Raw genomic sequence first — 16,767 nt, forward strand, 5'->3', positions numbered from 1 at the left:
ACTGTTAATCTTATGTAAAGCAACGAGCCGTTTGATCCAATCAGCTTATATGCAGCTTCAGTCAGGGAAATATGAGCTTCAAAATTGGCGAGTTCTTAAGAAATTCCATTTTGGGGGCCTAACGAATAACAACTTCAAGGGTTCAATACTTGGGTGCAGTCAAAGCCATCAACTGGCAATTTCTCTCGGCTTCCTGCCCATTGGCTTAATAGATGGCCTTCGGAGTGATGGATTGGTAGTCCGGCCCGTTAGGAGGACCGGGCTCTGGCATCCCCATATAGCCCAACGGTCCATCCTTTGCTTCTACTCTCAGACCCATTGTCTCTAGATCAGAAGTTGTGACAACCGCATTGAATTCAACCCTCGGGTCGCTCTTTCGATCAGAAGGTGTGACAACCGCATCGACCTCTCCCATCATCTTGAAGAGAACAGGACTCCCCAGAACCTTGGGCTTAATAACCGGCTTCTGGAGGTACGGCTCAGTGTAGGTAAGTGCAGGCTGAGGTTTTCCAGGCCACGCTTCTCCATCCTTCCGAGGCTCTGGCTTCGGGCCAACAACGCCAGAAACGCTCATGAAGATGTAATCGGCAAATTGGCTTCCATAATGCACGTAGCGACCTCCGTTGTTTTGGTCAAAAAGATCGCTCAGATTAAGGTCGCGGGTATTGTCATCAGTCTTGAGACCTTTGGGAATAGACACGCGAAGATGAAGGCCCATGTTCTTGGTAATATCACCACGGTCACACCAGTCAAAGACCCCTTCGGGAACCGGGACCATTTCTCGAACGTTTCCTCTTCGCTTACCGGTGCGATCTAACAGGAAGGACGAGAAGTCTGCGTCGTACATGTACAGAGCGACAGGATCTTTGACAGAGATTGTGACCGGGATGGGACACTCTGTATCACGAGCCAGACGACAGACTTCGTTGACTGCGGCACCAATCTACAAATCGTTAGCCTCGAATAGTTCTCACTGAACAGCAACAGAGTCTCTTACCGTCGGGTCAGAATTCCTGCTCGGGTTACCATAGGCAGATCCATCTCCGCAAAGGGTAAGCATGTTGGTAATAGGTTCACCGTACACCAAGTCGGTCCTTGTGACAGTGGCTTGAGCAGCGATGTCAATCTCGGCACTAAGGCTATTGTTGATTTGGATGAGATGGGCAATGGTGCCAGTATTGGTGTGCCCATTCCACCTGTTATAGATGTTGTATTTACCTTCGTCGTCCACTAGGTGATCTCCTTTAATCTCGTGTGCAAAATCGGGGTTCAGCTTCTTATAAATGTTGAGGATCTTGTTGTTCCTCTCATGCTTTTGGGTTGCTGGGTTCCTAATGGGAGTTTCGGTCAGAATGGGATTATATTTGGCAAGTTCTTCCCAGTACTAGTCATCAGTCAGTGTAAAGATCACCCTTGTGAAGAAGAACTGGCTGCAACTTACCTCTGGACCCTCGCAAGTGAAGCTCACAATCTGAACATCTCCATCAACCTTTTTGGTAGACCATTCCAAGTATTCGTCCATCACCCAACGATCCTCCCTTTGTCGAGGTACCTCAACAATTTCATCCTCCCCCGTCTGCTCGTTCTTCTTATGGAACTTCAGAATCTCAGGATTCAAGCGTCCTAGAGGAGCTCGCTGGTTCTCCGGATCCTCCGCGTATGCCCATCGAGCGTCATCCGTAGGCTGCTTGATTCTGACCTGATAACCGTTTAGACGAGTGCATAGAAGGCTGGTGAATAACTTGCATTCAGAGGGAAGCCAACCCAAGTGATGGGTACAGGAGGCAGAGACGAGTTGTAGGCAAAGTGACGAGGGTTAAAGAACTGAGTAAGAATCTTCCTCCCTGGGAGTCTCCCTGCTATCTCGTCACCGAACCAACCATCAACAGTCTTGGACCATCTTTCAAGCTGTTCACCCTCAAAATCATCCAAGAAGGCAGGAGGATGAAACTTGTCGAGCTTTCTGAGTTCAGACATCTCGGCGGAGAACTGACGACAGTGAAGATGGAAGGAGTACGTGAGAAGCGGAAGTTAACTTGTCAGATGAAGTGCACATCTAAAGAGAATGCCTTTGCTCTATCTTCTGGACATGCTCGAATACTATGAAAATAACAATCTTCCTACATTTGGCCGGAAACAAAATTCCGAGCTATGTGATACACCATGCATACATTTGTTCCAGATTTTCAAGTCTGGCCGCTCTGAGGCTGGCTGAGATCGAACGGCTGATGAACCTGGCCTACTGCATTTTCTGTCATCTTACAAGCTCGTATTGAGACACAGTCGTTGACTCTGATATGTCTCATCATCCCATAGCGTACGTTGACGAATCAAACGCTCATCGAGAGTTGATAGTGCAAGATAGAGGCTTACGTCGTCACAAGCCTTTACCCATGTTGGGAAAGGTTATGTCTGGTCCATAGTCTGGTGTGTGCGGGGTATAGCCGATGTTTTTGTTTACATATCATAAACCACAAGCTAATGAATGGGCCGAGCCTAGCCTCTGACGGAAATGGAATTCAGCCTCTCTGAAGCAAGCCACAAAAGGCTCGTTTGCTAATCGGACACATTCAACTGGTTACGAAGATTCAGCTCAGAGGACATCCGCATATTTGAATCACACACTAGCATTTCTTAAGGTACTGCACATCGGTATCGCTGGCTTCAATTGCCTCTAGAGTGAGACGTGATGTGATGAAGCTTGATGAGGTTGCTTGCAGTGTATCAGCTGTCTCACCAATGCACTTGGCTACTCGTGTTCTTTTACCCTGTTCTAGTAGACATCCAGAGTTTTGAACTCAACATAAATCTTCGAGCGCTCCTTGCCACACTTCTGCAGCAACTATTGTCCCATCACTCACACAAGACACAATGACTGACCCTAAGCGTGGGAATTATGAAGATTTCAACCAGACACTCTGGTATCGAAAGTTCATTCGTGGAATAAAGCCACAGACAAAAGAACCGTATCCTGATGAAGACACGCCCGCCACGCCTGAACAACTCAATGACAACTTCATCGATTATTGGGGCAAACGACTAAAGACTGATGAAGCGTTCAGGAAGCACAATACGTACAATAAGCTGATGACCCAGTTTTGGGGTGAGTAAGATTTTCTCGTCAGGACTGATTGATTCTAACGATAGGCAGAGGATCCAGACATAATCCTGCAGACTTACGCCGTCGCAGACGGTCAAACAGTCCCAAGGAACAAACAGAAATCCTGGTTCAGATCCGAGCTTCGTTTCATCTCCGTCATCTTTCCCACTGATGCAAACCACAAGAAAGATGGCAAGGCACCAATCGGGTCTGTTTCGTGGGCGCCCTGGTTTGTGCTTATAGCAGCGTAAGTAAACGGGTCAACAGTTTGCTGTTTTTCGGGCTAACATATCAGCTCCTCTTCCATCCATTCCAAAAAGGATATCCTCCACATCATGAGTTGGTCACGTGAGGATGGTCAATTCAGGTACTATGCTGTAGGTTGAAGTTCATTTCCTGTTAAGTGTTCAAAGTTGATTGAGATGGTAGCGCGATCTTATCATGAATGATGAAGCCAGAACGCAGCACGGCTGGGTATATCTCTGCTCTTCGATGGATGCTTTCGATGCTCCAGGCAAGGCATACCTGGGTCCTTTAAATGGTCATGTTAATGGAGGAATCGTCATGAAAGAGATACACAAGTAAGTTATCATCGGGCTGATATTAACCAAGTTGCTTGCTGACGCGGTTTATAGGCCTTGGATGCATTGGCTCGTTGGAGGTAGAGGAGTGACAGATCTTCTTGATAAAGAGCTCATTTCAGAGCTTACGGAGGCGAGATGGCTCACTTATCCTGGATTCCCCCCTCTTTACGGTGCAAGTGTGCAAGCTGGTGAGACTTTCGAAAGAATAGTGCTGGACTCTGCCAGAGTCTGGTTTACTAGCCGACGGAACAAAGATTTTTTGACGGAGAAAGGAGAGACTAAAACATGCCCGGATAATATCCAGCGTTGGGCAGCGCACTTTTTCCTGACGACCAATATCAACATCGCTGCTACATCCAACAATGCCAACATTGTACCATCGGATCACTTCTTCAGCTATGAAATGCTCAGAGGATACAGCGATCTTCTGGTAAGTTATTTTCCATTCCACTACCACTTGGTATCGCCCAAAAGGCACACCCTTTGTAGTATACTTATTGACAATTCCAGCCCAATCGAAATCTTGATGACGACAAATGGCTAGCTGCCCACAAACTCGAGGAGACTCCAGCTGCATTGACGGCTTGGAACAAAGAACAGTTCAAAAAAGACAAAAAGAAGTACCTGACTCAAGAACAATGGTTTAGAAGGTACTCCATTTCATCTTTCAAGTATGACGGGCCGTCTTATCTCTGGGCTTCACGGGAACTCAAGCTCTGCACCTTACAGGAGGTAGCCAATGTGGAGGACGCACAACTTGTTGTTCCAGCAAACAGCCTTGCCGGTGGGATCTTCATGGGAACTCTCGAAAATGGCAAAGAGGATATTCGTGGAGGAGCCCAAGTCAACTTCGCTGTTCAGCAATGGGGCGAAGGGGATAATCCTTGGGTTATCCTTCAAAGCTCTGTGGATGATGCGCATGGCGTATGGACTGCTCAGAAGATGTTCTTGGGAAATGACAAAGACTCGGCACGATGTCAACTCTTTTCCGAGGAAACCTTCAACGCCTTGCAGATGGTTGACTTTTGGAATCCGATTTATTCCTGGAGACGTCTCAAGTTGATGCAGTACATCCCCGTCAAGGCGGAACTCTTGGATACGCCGACAACCGACCCAACGACCGGTGAATCTGTGTACAGTTACAGCCTCGAGGAAAACTTCATCGATGCTGTCCGGAAGAGGATGGCCGACAAAGGGGACCTGGACAAACTTCAAGACGAATGGCCAGAGGCTGAGTTCCTGTGCAACTTGGACAAACCCCTCATTGAGCATCAAATTCGGATTTCCAACTATACCAACAAAGTGGCGGAGAACTTGAACGAGGCGACCTGGATTCTGGAGTATTTGAAGCTTGCCGAGTCTCGACGACGCATGTTTCGTCCGATGCCAATGAACTTTTTCGGCAGCAATATTCCATACTGCCTGGCCATGCCGTTCAACTATCCATGGCTGGAGATGACTGAACAGGCTTCCGTACGACAAATTCCTGAACGGGGTGTTGACGTCTTGAAGGCCTGGCTGGGATCGCTGGCTGGTAGCGATCCAAAGGTTATCCCCAATCAGAGTCTTGGGGATCTCAACAAACTCATTAGCGACCGTGCCGAAAGTGGCGCAGATGGTTTGCCGGTTAAACTTTTGCCTAGGCCGTCGACGATGCGAATGGCTTGTCAACGTTACATTGCGGTGTCGAATCCTGAGACGTCAGAACGGCCTCACAGTTGCCCTTTCATGACAGGAGAACACTTAGCTTCCTTGCACACATCAGTGGAAGCTTAGATTCAGCTACTGAGGACGAAGTTACATTATTGATGCACCCAACGAAGTAGTTAAAAATGCGACGCATCCTAGCGCGTGATAATCTTCACTCCATACTCTAGTCATTTAAAACAGCTAGAAGTTGCCTTCGGCGCGATCAATGATCACTTCAATTAGCAACGGTCCAAATCCGACCTCGACGGCAGTCTGAAATCCAAGCCGTTGAAACCACAATTCGAGCTCGACTTGAACACTTGTCCGGTAGCTAGATCGAATATTACGGTCACTGTTACTCTGAACCTTGCAATGATGATTGAAACGCTCAGTAAACGTCGTGGCTTCCAGAATTGGCTTGCTGGTCTTCTTTCTCAGCATCAGCGGGTTCAGGACACTCAGACATGGGCCTTGAATCGCTAGCCAACGTGGAATATATTTGCTTGTATGACTATGCTCTACTCCTTAAGAAGAACGAAAGGAGAAGTAGTAAGTGTTGAGATGATATATATTCGAGAAACCATCGGCTTTTGTCCGATTACCAGGTCTGGTCCCATGTGTAACTTGGTCCGAGTACGAAGCTTCAAGTGATCACGATGGTTTCATTAAGTATATGCGCCTATTTTGGAAACAAAGACTGTATATCGATCATGTATCTACCCCCTAGATTGAATTGGAGGCCTCAGCAGTGACTACGAACTGCGATTTTGGTTTGCTCATAACATCAAAATATGTACATCTAACATCGGATGGGCGCACCCATTTGCTGTATTCAAAGCTACGCGTATTAACATGATTTTTGCATCTTCCTGTTATTATATCGATACCTAGGATTGTAAGATCTGCAAATATCGGGCTTAGCTGCCCAAATTTGGTAAGACTACTCTGAAAAGTCAGGCGTGAAATCTCAACGACTCCTTGTCATCAGAAAGGAGCTGGACTGAAGCAAACTTGTTCATCCATGCGTGTGATGTCTCGAAGATGCCTGCTCGAGTAATAATAGAGAATCAAGAGGAACTATAAGCCTCTGTATTCAACAAAGACACTTTTCACGTTTCTACGATGCGGAAGCACTTACTCGAGTAGCACAGTGAATGGCTAGTGAAGATTTCGTCCGACATGAGCTCTCAAGGCAGAAACCACCGCATCACGAACGCTCTACTCACTGTACGAGGTCCGCCAGTACCGATTCACTTCAATATTTCAGCATCTATATAAACAATCTTGAAGCAATAGAACAAACCCCTTTCTCTCTCTTAGAATCATCATCAAGAACGTTGCAGATTCTCCAAACAACCAAACCATCAAAAGCACAAAGCACACACAACATCAGTCATCAAGACCAAAGCCCACAGCCCCAGAACTGAACTCAACACAATGTCCAGAAGCGGCCGCAGCTCCAACAATGGGGACACACCCCCACGCCGTCTCTCCCCAGGAAACATGAATGGCTTCTCCGTCCTAGACGCATACTGGCACATGAACCAGAACGCCGCCCGCAACAACGCAGCTTTCACCGGCAACGCCAACAACGGCGCAGGCTTCTCCGGGCCAACCTACGGCGGCGGTCCCAGTATCAACGGTGGCTCAACTAACATCCCCTTTCGCCCCTCCCCCAACGGCATAAATGGGATCAACGGGAGCAGACAGCAGAACCCCCTGACTCCAATGCGTCCTGCTCCTCGCAGCCCGCCGTTCACCCACGCCGGTATTGGCCGCGGCTCTCCTGGGCCTAATATGAACGGCACAGGCTACGGTAGAGGTGGTCCCTCAAATGGCGGCGGATTAGCATTCATGTCTGGTACCGCGGGTCGAGGTCCCCGTGCCAGCGATGCGTACCGGAACAGTCCTGCTGCTCCATTCGGTGTACCGGGCGGCTATGGGCGGGGCGGCGGTGGTTCTCCTACCCAGAACGGTATGACCAACGGATATACCAACGGCTATACTAACGGCTATCGCTCCGATGACGAGAGCTCTAATGGTAGTCCTACCCGTAGTCCCAACGGTCAAGGCCGTGGACGTGGAGGCGGATACGGTGGAGGATATGGTCCCTATGGACCATACGGCCGCGGTGGCGGTGGTGTTGGCGGCGGCCGGGGCGGTCCTTCCTACTAAACTTTAGTAACGGCACGAGCGTTTCCTGCTTGGGTTCGAGAGCCTAAGATGGGGCTCTTACTGGTGATATAGAAAAGGGGCAAAGTCAACAGCTCCTTCATTATGAAGTTTGCATTCAGTAGTAGGTAAAACTAGTTGCGAGACCGTAGACAGTCTAGCCGAATAGAAGTAAAATCCATCAACGTGAAAAACTCGCCACGTGTAAATTTGTTGTGTTACTGATATGTGTATTCACCCAGTCAACTGAATACGCCACCAATCAAACCCAAATAGACCCCCTCAACTCCAATTTTGTCACCAGCTAGCAGGCGCCCGTCTAGGTCGACGGGTCAGGTCAAACTGGCTGGGTGGTGGAGTGGTCTATGGTCAACAATCAATTACGCCCCTAGCCTACTCGACGACAGGCTACCGAGATCCCGAGTTCGAGTCCCAGCATGAGCACCAAGAGATGTAGCCCCTAAATCGGCACCGGGGGGGTGAACTCTTTTTTTCGTCCTGGCTCCTTATAAGTAGGAGTAAGAGTGGTCTTTCTCTTTCCTTCTCAATAGGAAGACAATGATGATCGATATACGCATACGCACACTGACTAAGTACCTTTACTTACTTGATGGGAGGTCAATCCTAGGGTTAGGCCTAGATTATAGAAACACCATCAACATTGGGTTTGCAGACTATGTTCCTCTAACGCATGAAGTTACTTTTGTATAACCAGCATTGCATAGAACTAGGTATCCTTTCAAGACAACGCGTCTCCCGCCAGCAATGCAATAACAGTTCGTACCGCCCTCATCGGTCCCTCATTACCCTGAACAAATCTTTCAAAAACTTTGGACGCTGCTGCCAATGAACCGCGCTCGTCACCTAAATGCCCTAGCTGATGTTAGTCCAATACGGGACGTAAGGCAGCCTTGGGGGGTACTCACACTTGCCGGGCATGCCAATGACCAGTCCAACCTTGCTTTGCGCCTCACCCGTCCAGTCAAAATCAATCCGCCACTGTAATCTCAAACACGATGTTTCTTCCTTCACGGCACCCGGTATCGGAATCTCGTACGCTGTTCTTCCCAGATGAGGCAGCAGTACTGAACGAGGCAGGTTCTCAGTCCGGTTTTTGTCTGTGGCACCATCCGCATCTTGACTATTTTCTTCATCGTCATCCTTTCTCCTTCGCTTTTTCCGTCGTGTCCGTATCCTCGCCACGCTCTGCGCCAGCTTTTCTTTGTCGCCGAGTTCGGTGTCGAGGGTATGCCAAACGTTCGCCCTCTCGACGGCGACTCTGTACCACTCGGACATGGCCCAAGTCACCACGCTGATGTTCCGGTTCATGTGAGTGTTGGAGCCTCCGTTTGTGACCTTTTCGACGAAAGGGCCGAGCTCCGCGACGGCTGCGGGGTCCAGGCGGGGTACTGCAAGCTCTTTGATTTGAAGGTTCTCCGTGTCGACAGTCATTTCCATCTTGGCCATGAAGAGACCCGCCGGATTAGCCGACCTAATAACGATGTTGTGTTTCCGTAGTAGAGGATCGAAATCGCTTTCCTTTGGCAGCATGTTCGTTATCGCTGAAATTTCGAAGGGGGTAAAGGCTTGAAGGTATGGAAGCTCGTCGACGGCCGTCATCTGTATGGGGTGGTGCGAAGTAGGAGCAGGAAGTTTCTCTGGCTCTTCTTTTGGTATGAACAGCTGAGCTTGCCCTAGGGATCCAAACGAAAGCCATGATGTTGGATTCATGGCCATGTCGAACCATCCTTGTGCAGCATCTGGCTTGGCTTCCTTCTCCGGTGGTACGAGGTGACGGCGGAGCAAGTCGAGGAGTTGATTTTGACGAGAGCGTCCCAAAGGCTGCACATCACCGGATCGGCGAGACTGCGCCTTACGTATTCGCTCGTTTTCATCAGTTGCAAGTTCGAGGTCGGCCTCTAACTTTGCGAGTTCCGCCTGAAGCGCGTCTCTCGTCTCCTTGAGCTCGGAGTAGGGATCAGGCACTGGTATTCCACGGGCCTCGTGTGTTCCGGAAGGGCCTGTTGTTGACCTTGTCTGTTTTTCCATCTGAGTCGGGCTCGTCTCTCGGGCAGCCCGTGCCATGGCCTTCTTGGAGGGATCCTGCGCCTTATGAGAGAACTCGGGTGGTCGAAGAGGCGGTTGCTTCAGTGGCGAGCTCTTAGACGGTGAAGTGTTTCGCCGCTTCTTTTTTGAGGGTGTATCGTGGATGCCACGAGGAGGTGTCGTGACCACAGGGTCAGCCTGGCCCCTTTGCGTAGGGGTAGGCGGGAGTTCGGGCTCCTGATCGAGTTCAGGCTCAGGTTCGGGCTGGCGGGGAGGTGCTCTTCCAAGGCCGGCGCCGTGGCGAGGGGGCGTGCGATTCAAGACGCGTCCAGCAAAAGGGTTGAGGTCCTCATCGTCGTTGGGTCCAGGTTCAGGAAGTGGTCTCGGAATGGGTATGCCACCAGATCGGCGTGGCCTAGACGCCAGAGCTCCGCTCACCCTCGATTCAAGAGCCATCCGCCGCGCTGGAGAGCCCAGGTTGGTTGATTCGACCGCAGTTGATCCCGACATATTACTCCTTGGGCGCGCAGGCCCTCTTTCTAAGAATCGCTCTGCCTGGCTCTCGGGTTGAGCGGCTGGACCCTCGCCAGCTACATCTTGGGTAGTAGATTGCGTTGGTGGGTTGCTGGACCCCGCCTTTGATGGGCTCAGACTTCGACTTCTTCTTCGCAGGATATCGGGATTCGTCCGGGACAGGCTTGCTCTCGTTGGCGACGCGAAGGAAGGTCTCCTGGGTATTCGCGATCGTGGTGGGGGAGGGTCCGGCGGAGTTGTCGATTCGTTATTGTCTTCGTCGCGTTCTCTGCTAAGGCGGGGAGAAACCCTCCGCCGCTTCGGCGCAGACTCTTCCATGCTCAATGGTCGTCTTGGGCTTTACTGAAGCATTTCAGCGTGGAGCTGGCAGCCCGAGTTCAATTTGCGGCGCTGGTAGTCGACCTTGGTAAGATGCGCGACGGTCTCGTCCAGCGGGTGCACAGGCGGCGCGTTGTGTACATGCGACTCCACCGCTTTCCTGATTGGGCGGACCTTGGGAAGTAAACAGGGGAGGTCCTCTTAGAGCTCCTTGAAGCGTATGTCTTAGTACAAGCATGCTCCAAATCTTGCCCAATGTCTACCGTATCTAAAATCGGTGTTCTATTTTTTGGTCTATAATGCTGATAGTCCTATTGCGGCCATGCTTTCTCCGTTATTTACCAATGAAATAGGTTGTTTGAACTTCCACTACAGGTCTCCTGACCTCACATGGGTACGGAGTACAAGTCCAGACGCGAGAGCACGTGATGACACCTCTCACCTTACCTAAGCAACGAATTGAGACCGATGACGTCCGAGGCTTTGATGACCGCATTCCAATCGCCCTAGTCTCTCTCGCCTCTGCAGTGACAGCAGGCCGGCCTCACTCAACCCCAACAATGCCCATCTCCAAGCTTCAACCCACCTAGAACTGGACTTACCAACGGAGCACACCCAATATGTCAGCACCCGCCAGATTCCTCCCCCGCCTCCGGCCTCTCGTGCCGCGCATCGCCCGTGTGCCCCGAGGTGCCTTCGTCACGAGCCAGTCGCAAACCGGCCCGGCACCCATCGAGCCCTCTCAGACCCAAGCGCACCCGCTGGGCGCCTACTACGATGCGATCCTCAACGACCCTCAACCCATCCCCGATGTGAAGCCCGAGGAGCCCCCAAACTCCTCCATCCACAAACAGGAGCAAGGCCGTAAGACGTCGCCTCCCTCCCCAAGCCCAAGCCCAAATCCAAACCCAACCACCGAACCCGTTGCTGAAGCTCTCTCCGCACAGCCGGTGCCGACGCCGCCGCCGCAAACCGCGGCTGAGAAGGCCGCCATTGTCTTCGGCTCCGCCCTAGCCGGCCCTGCCGCGCGCCAGAAGCGTCTCGAGGAGCTGCGTTCCAAGAGCACGACGATAGCGGGGGTGGTTATTCCCCCGCGACCGGAAGAGCCGGATAACTGTTGCATGAGCGGCTGCGTCAATTGCGTGTGGGAACGGTACAGGGAGGAGATGGAAGACTGGTCGGCGGCGAATGCGGAGGCACAGCTAAAGTTGAAGGAGCAGCAAGGCGCGAGCGCGAATGATTCGAATACCATGGATGACGACGGCGGCGGTTCCGATACCAACTGGGTGCCGCAGGATCCCAAGATTGCGAAGAATATGTGGGACGAGAAGCTCTATGACGATGTCCCGGTAGGCATTCGAGAGTTCATGAAGACAGAGAAGAAGCTGAAAGCTGTACATGAAAAAGAAGGTACAACTGGAGGCTGAGGGTCACGGAACTTGGTCTTTCGGTCCTTTCAACCTTCTTCTCTTTCGTCTCATAGCTTGCGTCGGAGGCAACCATCCTCAAAAGCCATCATCAGCGTCATCCATAGACATTTGTTACAATACACAATACCACGATCGTATTAGATTCTGAAAGCTGCGATGTCGGGATATTTACTCGCAAAGGCACCACCACATGCGCCCTTGCCGCCTTTCGGCTCAACCGTCGGCTCCTGTCTTGCTTCAAGATGTGGCCGAAGATAGGAAACTGGGGTTGGGGAAGAGAGCATCAGGAGTGGCACAACTGCCATCTAGGCCGATTTGTCACATCTCAAAGTGAGGGATAAAATACGTCTTTGCAAAGGCCCTAATCTTTGCAAATTATTCGAGCAGAACTCTCAGTGTCAGATATCAACTGTCCGTTCTTGCCTTGACCTTATTGGTTTACATCGTTTTTCATCCCCATGCCGTCCCTTCTTCTTACATTTCGTCTCATTATTATACTTGCCTTCTTCAACTCACACTTCAGACTGCTTTCTTGTGTTCTCTTTCAATGTCTTCACGCCTGCGGCACTATGAAAGGATCTTCCAACAGGATTTGAACGGCAGCCACGGTCCTCACAGCGGTGAATCGCTCCCGGGGATCATCGCAGACCCGAGTGGTCGCAGCCCATCACCAACAGTGAACATTCACAGGCTATTTGAATGCCTTTCCCGAAATACCCCGTCACAATTGTTGCCCTGCCCATTGTTCTTTCTGGATTTTCTCCTCAAGTTCCTATCACTGTCGTTGCTCCATGTCATTATCGTTGCTTTTTATCACTGCTTATTATCGTTTCCGTATTCGTTATGGTGTTTCGAATACGAACGACCTGGTTATGGAAAGTGATAAGAGACGGCTCCTGCCTTTATTAACTGCTGGCGCAAGCTTGCAAAACTTTCAACTTCCCGTCTACAAGCTGGCCTTCGCCCTGCCTGCCGGATTCATCAAAGCCGACCTCATTAGGGTTTCTCAAACCCGTGGGATGAATGCGGATACTGACGACTAAGCACCTGAGGGTGTCAATGGTCACCTTTTAAGGTACTCATCCTCTTCCCTCTTTTCCTCCTTTCCAGACTAACCATCTCACCACCACCAAAGATGGCATCCAGAGGCACAATCACTCCGCTGCCGGTCATCCGCGAGGAGGAGGGCTGGGAAGATGCCTCCTCCTCGTCGGATGACGACTACGATGAAGACGAGGACGAAAACCTCGATCCGCCGGAGGACCTGCTCCTCCCCCACGAGAGGGCTCGCCCGCCTTCTCCTCCCGCTCACTCGGCCCGACTCCGCCTCATCTACCACTCGAGGGCGTGGGAGACGCAGGTATACATGCTGAAGGATGGCAAGGCCCTCAAGGAGCGATCCTCCTACCAGAAGTTGAGCAAAGGATTCTTTGCTGCCGACGAGTTTGCGACGCTCCTCAGCCACTGGTCCAACGCGCTTCACGAGCAAGTCCAAGAGATCCTGGGAGTCGACCACCCCTACCTCTCGCGCCTCGTACTTCCGGCCGCGCCGCGCCAATTCAAGCTCATCAAAGGCATGGACGGCTCCAGCCACATTCCCGACCAGCTCATGGAACCGTTTCCCGAAATGCAAGGTAGACTCGTCATGCAGAGAATGCGACCGATCAAGCCGACCATCATCCGTATCATCATCGACCATACCGTCGGCCGCGACTTCCAGAAAGAGGCTCTCACAATGCCAGAGAACTACAATCTCCACCCGAAGATCTGGCTTGGCTTGGTGCAGCCGCCCGAGGTCAAAGAGATGCTCAAAGAACACCCGAATCTCGCGACGCGACCCGCCTACCTCGACCAGCTCCTCAAGTTCATCGGTCGCCCCGGCGTCCTCGAGCTCGCGCGCAAGATGGGTGCCGCTCTCGCTATCATTCACCACGATCTACAGAAGGACGCCCGTAACGTCAAGTTCCGGCTCGCGTACGATCCAACGCAGGACAAGCCTCAGCTCTGGGTCAGTGGATTGGGGAACATGGACGATTTGGCGACTAATGGGAACGACGACGGCTTCGTGGGAGATCCGGCGGGATATATCTAGGAGAACGAGCGTTTCTTCCCGCGACCTGGCGTTGGTCCCGGTATCTTTGACGCGTTCTGGGCGGCATACTTGATTGTCAGCGAGGCTATCATTCAGTGGAAGGAGGACATTTCGCCGGAGGGATCGTATCGGGATCAGGAGTTGAGAAAGTTGCTCATGGAGGCTCTATGCGCGCGTCTGAAGACGCTCTAGGTTATATTTGTGCCAAGCTTGGTCTTAAGCTTTGCTTTTTTTGGGAGGACAATTGCTGCATTTACGAGGGCAGGGGACACAAGGTTTATTGGGATTGATGAGTTATCGCCAAGGGATACCCAGAGCTTATGCAACGACACGATAGTCTATGCCACTCAAGATGTGCCATATGGTGACCCATCGTATTGCGCCCAGAGACCACTTCTAAAGTAGGACGAAAGCGAGAATTCCATGAGACCGAGCATGTGAATTCGTACATGACCCAGTCAGGGCCAACAACCTACTCGTCTCTGAGGGGAGAGAATAGTCAACTAGCAGTCGAGAGCATAGCAGCAAACAGTCCCATCGGCTCTCGCGGCCAGGGTCGGGAAGGAGTGGGTCTAAATTGGGATGTCATCATATTCGAAGCTCTCCACATCGACAACTCTATGTACATTGGGAAGACTCTCGTCGTTTCATGACTCGATGCTGACTGGGCTAAAGTTGAACGCGGCGACAGTCACAGCGTCGTTTTGGAGCCTGGAAATTATCGTCAAATCTTCAATGGCAAGTGGCAGGTAGCAGGGGATGAAAATTCAGCACCAAGCTCTTTCCTCACTTGGGACGGGAAGGAACTTTGGAAGGAGCGCAACACTTGATCCCTGCCATTTGAGAGTCACGCCGATTTCATTGGTAAATAAACACCGGAAGAGGGCCCCTTCACCGAGATAGACGGCGGGCTCCGAAGCCTCGGTGTAATGCCCCTCGGTCAGCAGCCATTCACAAGCCACAGTCGGATGACTGGCATCCGGGGCGCAGCAGCCAGGTCCATGCCAAAGTGGGTCTAAAGCAACCCGCTGGTCATCGCGGGGCTCGGGGCTCGCCAGACAAAATTTCTCTCCCAAGTGCCCGCCGCCATAGCCCATCAATCCTTGTTTGGATGGCGGGGTCCCCTTTTGCTCATCGATGGATGGAGGGGTCCTGGTAGGCCTGGCGCGCATCTTTTTTTTTTTTTCTTCCGTCCTCGTCTCGCGTGTGAATAGCGGCAGTCTCTCTTTCTCACTGGCAGAAACCTTGGGTCCCATTTCTTCCCTACTTAAGCTTCTTTTCCACTTTAAACTCACCTTTCTGTATATTTCCTCCCCCTCCGAAATATTCACGATCCATCTCTCCCGTTCTCTTTCTTCTTCTCTACATCCTCTCGAATACCAGACGTCAGAGACATCTCCAAATCTGCAGCATTCCTCCTACCCCGCAGTACACCCCGTCCACCGGCCGAATTCGAGTCAAAGAACCCCTCCAAACACCGCAAAAATGGTCGAAAAGCTCTACGTCACGTACAACGATGTATGTTTTGCTTTCCTTCTTCCAGACCCCTAGCGCTATTACTTTCTTATTCCAGTGGTCTCCGTGTTCGTGCAAGGTGTCGCAAAACCTGGGCTAACAGTTGTTCTTCTTCTTCCAGGTGCACAACCTCTGCCAGGAGTCCGCCGTCAAGATCCTCGAGACCTTCCAGCCCCAGCTCATCATCGCAATCGGCGGCGGTGGCTACGTTCCCGCCCGTATCCTCCGTTCCTTCCTGAAGAAGCCCGGCAACCCCAACATCCCCATCCAGGCCATCGGTCTCTCCCTGTACGAGAGCCTTCCCGAGACCTTCGGCGGCAACTCTACCCCTGGCGTCCCCGAGGTCCCTGGCACAAAGGTCACCCGCACGCAATGGCTCGACCTGACCGCTATCGGCGAGATGGAGAACCTCGTCGGCAAGCGCATCTTGATTGTCGACGAGGTCGACGACACCCGCACCACCCTTGAGTACGCCGTCAAGGAGCTGGAGAAGGACGTTGAGGCTGCTAGCCAGCGCCTCGGTAAGGGCCAGAAGACTGAGTTTGGTATCTTTGTTCTGCACGTGAGTCATATCCCCATATCAATCGCAAATCTCGTTCGAGTTCAAACGTATTGACGTAACGGAATACAGAACAAGGACAAGGCGAAGAAGGGCACCCTTCCCTCCGACATGATGACCTCAGGTCACTACCTCGCCGCCCGCACCGTCGGCGACGTCTGGATCAACTACCCCTGGGAGGCCATCGACATTGCCGAGCACGACCGCCACGCGGCCGAGGCTCTCGCTGCGCGCCAGTAAACCCAAGGAGAGACTTTAGCATACGAGTAACATGAGAACGTGACGACGATGAGGGGCGAGGAGGATAGACGGACGGGGCTGCTTGGCGAAAGAAAGCCAGCATAGGGCGTATAAAAGGATACCAAGAGGGGTCATGCCGTCAAGCTGCCCACAAGCATACACATCACCAATGATATTTCAAAGTTATTCATTTCTGGACCTTCAGGCTTCTGACCCATGGCTGGGGGCGGCCACGGTTGGGGGCAGTGGCTGACATGCTACATCAACAGCTTTGGAGATCTTTAAACATCAACGAGACAAGGCCGACTTTCTGAGCTGTCTTGCCTACAATTCTTGAGCAGCAGTATCTAGCCACACGATGGTCATTTACGCCCCTAGATGCTCAACCCACCAGACATGATCATAACATGCACAAAAATCGAGTTTTACCACATTCGACCAAGTAAAACGTCGATTCAATCAAAGACCTGCCTCCCATACGCTTGCTT

The 16,767-nt window shown here is 51.6% G+C and overlaps 7 protein-coding genes across 7 annotated transcripts; 5 read left to right on the forward strand and 2 right to left on the reverse strand.

Annotated features, from left to right (window-relative positions):
* Positions 1 to 205: 205 nt before the first annotated feature.
* Positions 206 to 1,977, reverse strand: CABS01_07173 (uncharacterized protein; the record flags this gene model as incomplete). The annotated part of the gene is made up of 4 exons (XM_060540537.1): positions 206 to 943; positions 998 to 1,384; positions 1,442 to 1,699; positions 1,765 to 1,977. 4 exons carry the CDS (start codon positions 1,975 to 1,977, stop codon positions 206 to 208), a joined length of 1,596 nt encoding a protein of 531 aa, XP_060403422.1.
* Positions 1,978 to 2,871: 894 nt separating this feature from the next.
* Positions 2,872 to 5,460, forward strand: CABS01_07174 (uncharacterized protein; the record flags this gene model as incomplete). The annotated part of the gene is made up of 6 exons (XM_060540538.1): positions 2,872 to 3,103; positions 3,152 to 3,347; positions 3,396 to 3,477; positions 3,530 to 3,681; positions 3,736 to 4,114; positions 4,195 to 5,460. 6 exons carry the CDS (start codon positions 2,872 to 2,874, stop codon positions 5,458 to 5,460), a joined length of 2,307 nt encoding a protein of 768 aa, XP_060403423.1.
* Positions 5,461 to 6,810: 1,350 nt separating this feature from the next.
* CABS01_07175 (uncharacterized protein) lies at positions 6,811 to 7,548 on the forward strand (the record flags this gene model as incomplete). The annotated part of the gene is made up of 1 exon (XM_060540539.1): positions 6,811 to 7,548. The coding sequence occupies one exon, from the start codon at positions 6,811 to 6,813 to the stop codon at positions 7,546 to 7,548; it is 738 nt and encodes a 245-aa protein (XP_060403424.1).
* Positions 7,549 to 8,284: 736 nt separating this feature from the next.
* Positions 8,285 to 10,443, reverse strand: CABS01_07176 (uncharacterized protein; the record flags this gene model as incomplete). Its single annotated transcript, XM_060540540.1, has 2 exons — positions 8,285 to 8,418; positions 8,472 to 10,443. 2 exons carry the CDS (start codon positions 10,441 to 10,443, stop codon positions 8,285 to 8,287), a joined length of 2,106 nt encoding a protein of 701 aa, XP_060403425.1.
* A 620-nt stretch (positions 10,444 to 11,063) lies between these two features.
* CABS01_07177 (oxidoreductase-like protein) lies at positions 11,064 to 11,870 on the forward strand (the record flags this gene model as incomplete). Its single annotated transcript, XM_060540541.1, has 1 exon — positions 11,064 to 11,870. The coding sequence occupies one exon, from the start codon at positions 11,064 to 11,066 to the stop codon at positions 11,868 to 11,870; it is 807 nt and encodes a 268-aa protein (XP_060403426.1).
* Positions 11,871 to 13,008: 1,138 nt separating this feature from the next.
* On the forward strand, positions 13,009 to 13,965 carry CABS01_07178 (uncharacterized protein; the record flags this gene model as incomplete). The annotated part of the gene is made up of 1 exon (XM_060540542.1): positions 13,009 to 13,965. The coding sequence occupies one exon, from the start codon at positions 13,009 to 13,011 to the stop codon at positions 13,963 to 13,965; it is 957 nt and encodes a 318-aa protein (XP_060403427.1).
* A 1,485-nt stretch (positions 13,966 to 15,450) lies between these two features.
* On the forward strand, positions 15,451 to 16,279 carry CABS01_07179 (phosphoribosyl transferase; the record flags this gene model as incomplete). The annotated part of the gene is made up of 3 exons (XM_060540543.1): positions 15,451 to 15,483; positions 15,602 to 16,042; positions 16,112 to 16,279. The coding sequence occupies 3 exons, from the start codon at positions 15,451 to 15,453 to the stop codon at positions 16,277 to 16,279; spliced, it is 642 nt and encodes a 213-aa protein (XP_060403428.1).
* Between the last annotated feature and the right edge of the window lie 488 nt (positions 16,280 to 16,767).

Source organism: Colletotrichum abscissum (genome assembly GCF_030869225.1).
Source record: "Colletotrichum abscissum strain IMI 504890 chromosome Unknown Scaffold_15.1, whole genome shotgun sequence".
Lineage (NCBI taxonomy): Eukaryota > Fungi > Ascomycota > Sordariomycetes > Glomerellales > Glomerellaceae > Colletotrichum > Colletotrichum abscissum.